At 36.6% G+C, this 12,914-nt stretch overlaps 1 protein-coding gene across 1 annotated transcript; it reads right to left on the bottom strand.

The window, feature by feature from the left end:
* On the bottom strand, positions 1–2,638 carry LOC125237482. Its single transcript, XM_048144590.1, has 2 exons — positions 2,589–2,638; positions 1–1,381 (listed from the first exon to the last, which is right to left on the bottom strand). Exon 2 carries the CDS (start codon positions 1,370–1,372, stop codon positions 5–7), a length of 1,368 nt encoding a protein of 455 aa, XP_048000547.1. The 5' UTR covers positions 1,373–1,381; positions 2,589–2,638; the 3' UTR covers positions 1–4.
* Positions 2,639–12,914: the final 10,276 nt, after the last annotated feature.

The following is a 12,914-nucleotide window of genomic DNA, read 5'->3' as shown; positions in this document are numbered from 1 at the left end:
TTAATTACTTCTTGTATATATTCAAACTTTTGTAATATTGAGTTTTCTGCATACTTACATACAATTGCATTAGATTATCGGAAAGAAGTATATATTTCTCCTCCTCTCTACTGTATTCATCAAACTCAGACTCCCATTCTTTCGGCAATCCTTCATGTTTTACCTTAGTCATGAGTTTGTCCAGCACATGCTCTATTTGTAAATCTTCTCTATAGATTTCTATCTCTCTGGCTTGCAATATGTTGCCCAAATTGTTCCAGTACTCAATAGGACAATTTTGGAGAATCATACTTGCGTTGTTATTAATAGCGTGATAATGATGCTTCACTGTTGGTTTTACCAGTGGCATGGCGCTGTTCAGTTCTTTCACAAGAAATCCCCAAAAAGGATCGAAATAGTTGGCGTTTAAATTGCACCTCTTTTTCCTGATTGTAATATGGCCCCTTGCTCTAAAACTTAGTTCTGCTGGCGACAGTTTCTCGGCACAACTTTTTTGAAATATGTTTACAAGTTTATACAACTCAGCTCGGTGCAATTTCGGATCATGAGGGACTTCGTTTTCCTTCAACCATTTCAAAATCTCTTCTTTCGAAATATCACTAACAACTTTATCTTCGTCGCGGCTTAAAACGTTTTCTTGAAAAATGATCACGCTTTTCTCTGGCAAGTGGGGTAAAATTTTCTCGTCTATCCAATTCGCCATATACTCCTGGCTATTGCCGCAACAGTATATAAAGCCCAAGTAACCATATTTTTGGGAAGCTGCCGTAATGAACCGAGTTTTTGCCTCAACGGTGTCTTCTTTGTAAGTAAATTTACCGTTGTTTAGGAGCAGGTTTACCTTGCCTATGTAAACCATGTTTTTCTTCTCTTCTCTGTACAGCATCTTTGTATGCAAAAATCTCTGTCTCTCTATGACTGTTTCTGGTTTTTCGACAATGATTGAAGCCTTTGTCCCTGGTAGCTGTATTGAAGTAAAATACTTCTTATAACCTTCATAGTCATCGCTACTAATTTGTGTACGTTTTGGTATTTCTAGACGTTGTGTGTAGTCTCTTAGTAGTAGTTTTCGTATGTTGTTATACTCAGTATTGTAGTTTTGTATTAATAGTTTTTGCGATTTTAACCAATCATCAAATTTTATAGACTTGTGGCTGAGGGAGTTTATAGCCCTCAAAGTTTCTTCTGGCACTCCAGTAAGCGTTTGGCACATTTTGAAAGCGGGAACGTCTTTCAGACCTTTAGAACTCGCTCTAGGTATATCACATTGTTTGCTAACATTACTGGCTATGTCAATTTTCTTTTGTATGTCTTCGATTTTAAAATCAGATAATTGCTTGTCAAACATTTCCAACGTCATTTTGGTCGCCATTTTCGTGAACTGGAAAGTACATTTTTTTATTAATTTTACTTATATAATAAATTATATGATAGGGCATTCTGTCCGCCACTTAAATGATTTAATGTATTAAATAATGAATACAAAAATACCATCATGATGAAACTACTGCATAAATTATGAGTTAAAAATTTGAAAATAAAAGTACAATATATAAGTACCTACTTCAAATTTACTTTTAGACATATAATATACCTACAATTATTAGAATCAGTGAAAACAAAGGGGAATAGAATAGTTATGATTCATAAATATGTATATACCTACTAAGGTGAATGGTCATTGTGCTAGTTTTCGTCCACACGCGCTAGCTTTCGTCCCCACACGGAATGACAAATAACTTGTTTAATTTGTAATATGCTACATACTTTGAAATAATTACGATACAAGTGCGTAAAAAAATGTGTGTTTTAAATCGACACGAGTTACGAATTTCCTTTTCGCACGTGTATCGTACGACGTTTTTCAGTACAGATGAGCCTCCAAAGTTTCGACCTGGCATATAATGAACCACTTCTCGCACTAGTGCGTAAAAAAAAACACCATCTGTACTGAAAAGATTTTTTTACAGTTTTTACGTTGATAAATACGTTGACACAATAAGTATATTGCATTATTAAAATTGACGCTAACTAGCGCTGAACGAAAACTAGAACTCTAGCTTTTTAAAAATCCATAACGTTGTATTTGGGATTCAATTAGAGAAGCGTTTGTCCGCTATCCGATAAGATTCTTAAGATATTATCAAAACTACAAACCAGGGAAAAATTCATAAAAAAGTATAATTAATAAGATACCTTCTACCTACTATACAAAAATAACTAACTAAATAACTTTATGACGGACTACGTGACAAGTTGAGAACCCACGTCAAGTTTATTAGTGATATAAATGATATCACTTATATAAACACGAATAATATAAAGTTTGACCACAAATATATGACTACGCCCCATGTTGTGGAATTTCATTTTTCTTCATATACTAAACGGAACTGCCACCACATACAGTCATAATTATATGTCTGGTCAGGCTTTACTTTATCTATTATTATAAAAAAAATCGACATATAGGCGTAGTCACAGCCCGCGTAAAGTCTAATAGTGATTTTACATACCTTCATAAACACGAATAAAATAAACGTATTCAATATTGCAATAGATCCAAAAAAATACAAAAATTTACTCACCTAAAACGGGCCACAATTTCAACGGTACTACGCCTGTACACAGCGCGCGGCGAATCCAAAATGGCCGCTCGACGCGACGTTGCTTACCGCTGCCGACAGTGCCGACGCCCCTCTCCCTGCCCGGCTGATTCCCCTCGCAGGCCCGGCCGCTCGCGATGGTTTGATGCTCTCTCGACGGATTAGGGTGCGCCGATTTTCTGTGACTTCACAGATCGATAAAACTTATGGTATTTTGAAAATTTGAAATAATTTACCTGTATGAACATTTTAGTTTTTATATTCCACTGAAAATACAAAATGTGATAAAAGTTAAACATACCTAATGTGATAAATTATATTCTAAATTCTGGTTTTACTGAATAGTGAATACTAATAGTAAATTGTGATATGTTGATATATGTACTTGCATATTCTGTGTATTTTTATCCGTATTTATAGTTAATTAAAAAAAAAATTAATGAAATCAGTTAAACAACACACAAATAAACAAATGTATGAGTATAGTTTTGTGTCTTATAAGACGAAACATTAATGTTGAGCTAAAGTAGGTGTCAATAAATAAATGGTAGGTATGTATTCTTAATTACTTTTTTTTTTTTTTAATACTACGTCGGTGGCAAACAAGCATACGGCCCGCCTGATGGAAAGCGGTCACCTTAACCTATGGACGCTTGCAACTCAAAGAGTGTCACATGCGCGTTGCCACCCCATTAGAAAATACAAGTGTACATTCCCTTTTGCTGTTCTAAATACACAGTAAAAAAGAGTGCACAAGTTTCAAGGAGGGTTCGGGTTGCCGACGACTCAAAGGACAATAGACGGAATAAGTCAGTTCCGTAAGTCCTCCCGTCATCAGCACTTTGCACCCCCGTTGAGCTCTGGCAGCCTTACTCACCGGCAGGAACACAACTGTATACTGATCGAACGAGCGTTGTCAAAAATCTCCGTTTCAGCTTGGGTAAAAATATTTTTGGTATGTTTTCAAACAAGACATTAATTGAATTTTGTAAGCAGATTCAAGAGTTTCGTATTATATTTTATGGTCTTTTCATTATTCATAGAAAACCTTTTATTTTAATGACGTACTTATTATCTATTTTTTTCATTTATGTTTACATTTTTAAAATTATACGAAATAAGACAATTATACAAAAATTACGTACTAAAAAAATACATACATATATGTTTTTGGTTTTTATTTCTATGTACATTATCAGTCACATTAAATTTAGTTTTTACTAGACGCATTAATGATATGTCAAATTCTTCTAAAATGTTTGTTTAGGGTATGTATGTTGTATGTACTTATATCTATTTCCTAAGCTCCTAAAAACAATATCCACTAAAAGTTGCACTATAATTCATCGCGTGGGCAACAGCCGCCACAGTTGCATGCGACGTTGCCAACTCGAACGCGCGCGATTATGAAATGAATGTTCCCTCTCTTTCGTATTGAATAATGGCAGCGGCAGTTGCGCTGCAAACGCCAAACGTGTCGGACGTAGAACGAGTGACGTTTGGTCATCGACGCGTTAGCTCTACATAATGGCGTCGGAACCAAGTTCATCGACAGAATCGACTAGTTTAATTAATTCTACATTCCAGAATAACGCAAGCAACATCGAATCGGCCCGATTTCTCCAGCGTATACTGAACAAATCTAAAGGCGAGAAATATTTAATTAAACCCCTGATCGACCCATTAGAACGCGCATATTTCTACACCGGCCTCGACAAAAGAAGTATTTCTGTCCTCAAATATTCGAATACAATAATCGCAGACGTAAACGATATAGAACGATCTCTGATACATAATCGGTTAGTTGCTTTCTATTTGAGCTCATCCAGTTCTGGCTCATCGGCTCCCGTCAATACCACACCTACAACAAAGAATCTATACTCTGCTCTGTATGGAAGGATCCCAAAACACGTTGACATTCGTACGTTTCGCAAATACTTGGCCAAGTTCGGATACGTGTGGCTAAAGATAAATAAAGGATATATCGTACTGGAGAGACCTAGCATCACATTTGAAAGATACCATTACTTAAAGGACATAATTCGATATCGTGAAGAGAACAGAGAAATTTTCTACGTCGATGAAATCATTCTGACCACTAATTTGAATATATATCGGTTCAAAAAATACGATAGTCTGCTAAAAACAGCTGCAAAAGCTGATGTAGATTTATCAGAAAGCGTTTTCTTTAAATACATATACGCTGTCTCGAAAACTGGAGTCCATGCATTGGCTGTTGCTGATCACAACTTATCTAACTTTACTAATTGGATGGTAAATGATTTATTACCAATATTACCCGAGAAAAGTGTAGTTGTTATACCAAAATATGATCACCACGATGATGTTGTTAAGAAACCTACGTTATATAGTTTAAAAGAAGACATGATAGAATGGCTCGAACGTAATAACGTACCTTTTATTGAAGAAATGTCTAAAGGTGATCTGACGTCTCTAATAGAGTCCTACACATCAGAGATTGACGAATTCAGTTTCATTGAAAATTCGTTCAAGTTAAAAGGCCACGAGTTGCTTCGCCTGCCTGTCTGTATTGAAGACATGACTCCAGCTAAACACCTCTTTGAATTAATGAAGCTGAATTCACACAAAGCTCGAGGAGCGAGGAAATTAATAAATTTATTAACCGAAAGTGTCCCTCAAGCTACATTAGAGAACTATGACAAACATATAGCAGATGAAGAGAAAGACACGATGCTTAGAGATATGAAGATGGATGAAATATTAGACGATGTTGTGAAAGTTTATCAGAACATGAAATTTAAAGATGACGATTCGGAAGTGCCGCTTAGTGATAGTGATTAAAATGTATATCCTCGTGTAGATTTGTGTGTGTGAACGGCAAAACGCCCCACGGTATAAAGCCGCTATGTCAGTTTATTTATATAAAAATACAAGTAAATCTCGGCGTAATGGTAACCGACATAGTGGGACGTTTTACTGAACACACTCACATTTAGTGTCCTTTTATAACCATGTGGTGTAAAGAAACAGATATTATCGTGTAGTCATTTTACACAAAAGCAAATATCGTGATAATTTCGTTATTTATTTATTGTAAATACATTAGTCATTGTTTAATTACTTATTACAGACTTTTCTTTAGAACCTTATGCCTGTTTTCTTCCTTTTCCTATCTGCTGCCTTATATGTTTTTATACATAATTATTATTATGTGATTACGATGTTTTTTTTTTATTATGAATGGGCTGGGCTTACTCTTGACCACAGACTAGCCAAAGGCAAAGACGTGGCCTACGATGGAGTGAGCTCGCCCAGAAGATGCCTGTTCACCCTTGATTTGAAGGTTGCCGGGTTTTATGAGCTCAGAAGTATAGCCGCCGGCATTGTACCATATTTTTATATATACCATAAATATAAAAAAGAAGGAAGGAGATTGGGCATCAGACTTCGTTTTAATGTTACTTTTATGCAAGATTTTCTTGCGTAGGTAAATCTTTATACTTAAGTACTTTGGATACATATATAACAGGCCCTAAAAGGTTCCCTGTATTATTTTAGCGTAATATATTCATGATTCATATAATTAAGTTCAGTTCTGTTTAATTTTCTTTGCCCTTTCCGCCGGTTACCAGTATTTCATAATTTAATGTTTAGTTAAAGACCTTTAAGCGTTATTTGAATGTTTTAAAGATATAAAGTATTTAGTCTAGGGTTTGCTCCCGGGAAATACCGGTACCGAAAGTACCGGGAATTCCCGGGATTTTTGACCAAGCAAAGAACCGGGAAATCAACTTGAAAAATCCCGGTACTTTCGGGAAATATTTTTTAGTGACATTTTTGCTACACAATTTATTTATTTCTGTTTATATTATTTAAACAGTTAAAAAATAGGCGTGGGTACAGGAACACGCGCTTAATCACTATTTAATAGCGTTTGGCAGGCAAGTAGCCACCGCGATACCCTAACTAGCCCCACTAGCCAGTTCAGTAGTCGAGTTTTGTATTTTTGGTGATTTCCACTCAGAATCGCGAGCTCTTTCAATTCTAATGAGAGAAAAAAAAAGTGTCCCAAGGTTTTTTCCCATTCTGTTACCATTTTTTCATACATTTTTTATGGCGGTAACGGAATGGAAGGTTCGAAAAAATGTATGGAAATCTTGGGACATTTTTTTTGGTAATTGAATGAAAAATGATAAAACCAAAATGACAAATGTTTACAATTAAGGGTATTTTTAAATAAATCGTACTTATATCTCATAAGCCGAAAGCTGTGTATTAAATGTAAGCGATTTATCGTAAAATGGTATTCATTGTAATTGGTAAGAATATTGGACACAGGTTTTGATAAACAGACTACTCGTTTCGATTTGGGGAAGTCATTTTTATTGTTTCTTGAGAGGGTACGCTCGAAAATAAAATTTAATTGAATAATGATTAGAATAAGAGTCTTTGTTTAATGTAATGATGTTGATAAATATCGTGTTTCTGTGCCTTTGTCTTCGAAGAGTAATAATAAAGTTAGCATGAATGACCAATACCCAGTCAAGGCAATTGACAGTCGGCAATAACATTTTTTTTAATACTATGTCGGTGGCAAACACTCATACGGTCCGCCTGATGGAAAGCGGTCACCGTAACCTATGGACGCCTGCAACTCAGGGAGCGCGTTGCCAACCCATTAGAAATTTGTACAGTCCCTTTTCCTGTGTTAAGTACACAGTAGCAAAAAGGAGTGTACAAGTTCCGAGGAGGGTTCGGGTTGCCGACGACTCAAAGGACAATAAACGGAATAAGTCACTTCCGTAAGTCCTCCCGTCATCAGCATACCGCACCCTCGCTGAGCTCTGGCAGTCTTACTCTGTTATTACAATGTTATTTCTCGACCATAAGAGCGTGTCAGATATTTATGCAATCTTCTTTCGTACGACGTAATTGCCGATGACAGTACATGCGTACTTTTTGTAACTGGCACATAGATATGTGATAAGATTATTTGGATTAACTATAGAAATTTGGGACATCGCACATTTACTCTACTGAAAAACTGAGCGTGTCTAAGTATATTATTAACAGCAAATCATCACTCTTGTTTATCCGATGACTACCTTGTTTAAGTAAATATTGTGGATTCAGTTAACTGTAGGTTAGGTACTATTCTAAACTGATTTATTCAAACTGTCTTTACGAATTTCTGTAATAGATAGTAAACCATTTAAAAAATAATAGTCCAAAACAGTTACTTAAACATGTTTACTGTTTTCGTATAAACCTCCATTACACTTAATGCATTTAAATACCCAAAATCCATGTTCTTTAATGGTACGCCAACGCGTACTTAAACACGCATAATATACCGACCCGACCAAGTGAGGCAGCCGCTCATTTATCAAACTGTGCCGAAGTGTTTGTACAAGATAAAAGCCAATGAATCACTATCTATCCATCTCTTTCTTTCACACGACGAATGTAAATCTATCTCGCTTTAACGACGCCGTCTCTGAGTATCATTCTTATCGCTACCAGAGTAGCAATTTCGAATATAGGCGCGCTCTTGACTTACGCATTAGTTGTACGGGAGACAGAGCTCATGTTACTCTGGTTTTATAATAACTCTGTGTAGCTTCGCGATATTAACCAATAGGAATACACTATTGCGTGCACGCATGAAACAACTAAAAATATGCTGATCTCGCTCGCTCTTAGGGGTTACTATACATCTCTCTTTCCTTTATTAAGTAGGTGTTTAGTTACAAAGCTCTTCTCATTATTAACTGAATACGTTATTGTTTTGTTTTCCAATATATTCATTCTTATTTTAACGATTTGTTTTGGGTTAAAGATCGTGTTTGGAGATTTTGTCGGCGTTTTTCTTTATTTTGTGGGATGACAATCAGATAAATTTCACTCGGCTGGATTATTATTTTGGACACGTTTTGTGGTCTCACGCTTTTAAAACAAGTTGTGTTCGAGATAGGTATGTCGAAAGATAAGTATGATTTTAATCAGACGATGTACTTAGTAACATTAAATCATCATTTTTAGTTTATTTTGCTTTGGAAAAAGAGCTGGGGACCGATTTTTGAATCTAAAACGCATGAATTCGCCGTTCGAAAGTCTATGGAAAACGACGTAATGCTACGACTTTCGAACCGCGAATTCATGCGTTCGAGATTTGAAAATCGGTTCCCTGATGGCCTAATTTCCTGAAGGACTAATCTTAACTAGGGTTGCAAAAAAACGGTTTTTTTTCTGGCTTGAAAAAAAAAACCGTGAAAAAAAACAGTTTTTTTTCTGGAGTATGTTTTTTTTCTAAAGTACGAAATCTCAATATTTGCAAAGTAGTTAATACTTTTATACGGTTTTTTAGACTTAATGTTAACTATTAAACGAATTTAATCAAATAACTTTAATTTCTGGTCTTATAAAAGTAACATTTACGTAATCTGTAGTTGGTAGTTATAAGTTATAGTTATATCACTATTTACTGTTGGCAACACCACCGCCTCTCCACGCTACACGCAGCATCGAGGATTCCCCAATAAACGTTTGTAATTTGTATACTGAATGTTAATTGAATTAAAATGTACGTTATTGTTATTGAAACACGTTACAACTCACGAAAAACCGTTATTGTCGTATTATTTGTTCATCTGAAAAAAAACCATATTTAGAAAAAAAACCAGGGTACTCGGTTTTTTTTCATGTTTTTTTTCATAATTCTGAAAAAAAACATTTGGTTTTTTTTCTATTTACAACCCTAATCTTAACCCTTCAATGCACAGTGATATATAATAATATATGCATCATGTATTTTTGACTAAGAATAAATAATTGTCAAGGTCATGCATTTAAGTGTTAATAGCGTTGCAGGAAAAAAGCGCTGGTGGCCTAGCGGTCGTGCGACTTTCGGTCCGGAGGTCGCGGGTTCGAACCCCGGCTCGCACCAATGAGTTTTTCGGAACTTATGTGCGAAATGTCATTTGATATTTGCCAGTCGCTTTTCGGTGAAGGAAAACATCGTGAGGAAACCGGACTAATTCCAACAAGGCCTAGTTACCCTCGGGTTGGAAGGTCAGATGGCAGTCGCTTTCGTAAAACTAGTGCCTACGCCAAATCTTGAGATTAGTTGTCAAGGCTCCCATGAGCCGTGGCAAATGCCGGGATAACGCAAGGAGGAGGAGCGTTGCAGAATTGTCGCATTCAACACTGCACAGCGCCATCTTTCGCGCAATTAATAGTTATTTATTATACAAGGGGGCAAAGTTGTATTTTAACGCCGAGTGTGGAATTGAAAAACGAGCAAGTGAAAGGATCCTATAGTTGAACCACGAGCGAAGCGAGTGGTTCGAGAATAGAATCCTGAACTTGCGAGTTTTTTGACACACGAGAAGTAAAATACATTTGCACCCGAGTGTAACACAAAACTTTTCCCCTCACTATAGCGAGGAAACTACAACGCAAAAAATGCTTTTGTCACTGCTTCCAGTAGTTCCACAGGTGGTAAATCATCTTTATTACTAGATTAACCTACTTTTATCAATTTTAGAGCAGTTAATTTGACTTTCTTCAAGGTCAAATTACTTTACCCACTAGTGGATAAAATGCGTTTTACCCGCTGGTATTAAAGGACAAAACACGTGTTTCCGAGCTAGTGAGGGGAAAAACATAATAACCTTGTCCTAGCTAGTGAATCTCTGTTCTGATTTTGAACTTTGTTTCATATTTATATGCCTCAATCCTGCACAATTTATTAAGGTTTAAGGTTCTATAAGTATAGAATATCAAGCAGTACCCGAGTAAACCTGTCAATATAAGGGTAAACACACACTGGGCCAATTAAGGGGCAAACCCGACCCTCGTCAGAGGGAGGAAATTGCCACTATAACTCACCTTTGATGAAAGGTTTAAGGTCAAGATCTTTAAGTGTTTCTAGAAGGTTCGTCAATTAGGTATTGAGATAAGATAGGTAAAGCAATCATATTAAGGATCTCGACTCCAGAAGTTACGTAGATAGATTAACTTAGTTGGGTATAGTGTAAGTACTACTAAACTAAAAAATCTGTCAAATTTCGGAACTTCATAACGTCTGAGTACACACAACACAAGCCTTCTTGAACTTACCGTGGGTGCTCAGTCAATCTGTGTAAGAATGTCCTATAATATTTATTTATTTATTTATTTAATAAATAATAACACACAGAATTCGATTACACACAACCACATGTAGTTTTAAAGCTCGGCCACACATGCGCGTTTTGAGAGCGTAGGCGGAGCGTTAACGGAACGTCAGCGGACCGCAATGACACCGGTGCGCCGGACGAACGCTGGTCGCTGGCGTTGCGCCCAGCGGACGCCGGCGGGAACTAACGAGCGCGGATTGCGAGCGGAATTCGCGCGGATTGCGAGCGGAACGTCAGCGTTCGTCCGGCGCACCGCTATCAAAACGCTTTGTGTGTGGCGGAGGCTTTAGAGTGTAGGTAGGTAATTAGGTATATATCTTACCTATATTATATACATTTATAATTTGTTGTGCTTAAGATGGAGCAGTCAAGTGAAACGTATTAGTAAACGTAATGTAACCCGAATAAATCTTGCGGGGGACTGACGGACGGACAACAATCCGAAACAATTAGGGACCTTGCCAGGGTTGCCACTACTGTAAGATTTTATTCGTTGCTATTTTTAACCCCCGACGCAAAAACGACGGGGTGTTATAAGTTTAACGTGTCTGTCTGTCTGTCTGTGTGTGTGTCTGTCTGTAGCATCGTAGCTCCCGAACGGATGAACCGATTTCGATTCGAAAAACTAAATCTAAATCGGTTCATCTGTTCGGGAGCTACGATGCCACAGACAGACACACACAGACAGACAGACAAACAGACAGACAGACGACAGACAGACAGACACGTCAAACTTATAACACCCCGTCGTTTTTGCGTCGGGGGTTAAAAATCAAAATTGTTGATGCCAACTTAAACTAATCTGAATCTGAATCTACTGCCAAAGCTGTTTGGTATTTTACTGAGATTAAGAGGATACGGTAGCGAAAATGCTAAAATGGAAAGGAGCCCCTCTTTCAACTTGGGAATTTTAGTTAAATATATACAAGTGTTATTAACTAGATTTATCGAAAAGAAATTGTCCATTAAGAACAACTCAGTCAAAAGATATTTCAAAAAATCTTTAAAATCGAGGTTCCGCTCTCGACTCTTTCCTCCTTCAAAACCTTATCAATCGGAACGAAATTTGAGAATCTGAATAACAATGAAATAATCTATGTCGGACCGTTTAGCTTTTTTGGTTAATTGTTACCAATCTTGAGTATCACACCTTTTTTTGCGCCACAATGAAAAAGGCCGTTTTTGGAAATTTTTGATTGGCTCTAAAATCTTTAAAAAGCAGAATATCAAAAAAATCAAAACGGTCCGACACAGATAAAAATAATAACAATCTGTGTTGAAAAAATCATTGCTCTATCTTCAAAAACCAGGGAGGAAATAGTCGAGAGCGTTTGTATGGAGAATTGACCCCTACCGTATCGTCTTAAGAAGGATAATTGACAACTTAATTTAAATAATAGTTTTATCTAGAGTATCTAGACCATGATATTCGAATTAATTTTAAAAGTTTGGACTATTGTTATTTAACAGGAAACAGGCGGGCAATTATGGTCGCGCGATAAGTGATAAAACATCGGGCCGTCCCTATCGCACTTACAAATAGTGCGATAGGGACGGCCCGATATTTTATCATTTATGGCGCGACCATGATTCCTGCAGGACCTGTTAATAAACGTGCCGTTCGCAAGCAAAAGGTACTCATTGCTACTTAAGCATAAGGTTGCTTTAGCATCAGGTTATTTGAATTATTATGGTAAGTGACAATATGGTCGCATTGAAACGTCACAAATAGATAATATTAATATAACAACCGCTGTGTGTGACAACCCTATTTGGGTCTATCGAGATGAGTGCCACTAGTTTGATAACTTGGATAAGAGTTGGACTAAACGCTTTAGGTTAAATAAACATGTTTCGGCCAAGACTGACATACATACAAATTAAATATTTCCGCTACTGTAACCCACATAATATCCTGATTTTGAAAGTCATATTACTTATTAATATGCCTTGTTGTTATTTGTTGCATGTAGGTAAATATCTGCATTGTTATGTGTACAGTCAACCAATTGGAACCCTAGGCCACTGTTAGAACTATGTCATAGTGACGTTATAAATCAGGTTGTAAGAAATCTCTTACTGCTTGTCATTTTGACATGGTTATATTGGTTGAGTGGACATATTTTGGCCATAATGAAAATTGAGA

Source organism: Leguminivora glycinivorella, chromosome 21 (genome assembly GCF_023078275.1).
Source record: "Leguminivora glycinivorella isolate SPB_JAAS2020 chromosome 21, LegGlyc_1.1, whole genome shotgun sequence".
Lineage (NCBI taxonomy): Eukaryota > Metazoa > Arthropoda > Insecta > Lepidoptera > Tortricidae > Leguminivora > Leguminivora glycinivorella.
Note: the sequence above shows the minus strand (reverse complement) of the source record. Positions and strands in the feature narration are given on the sequence as shown.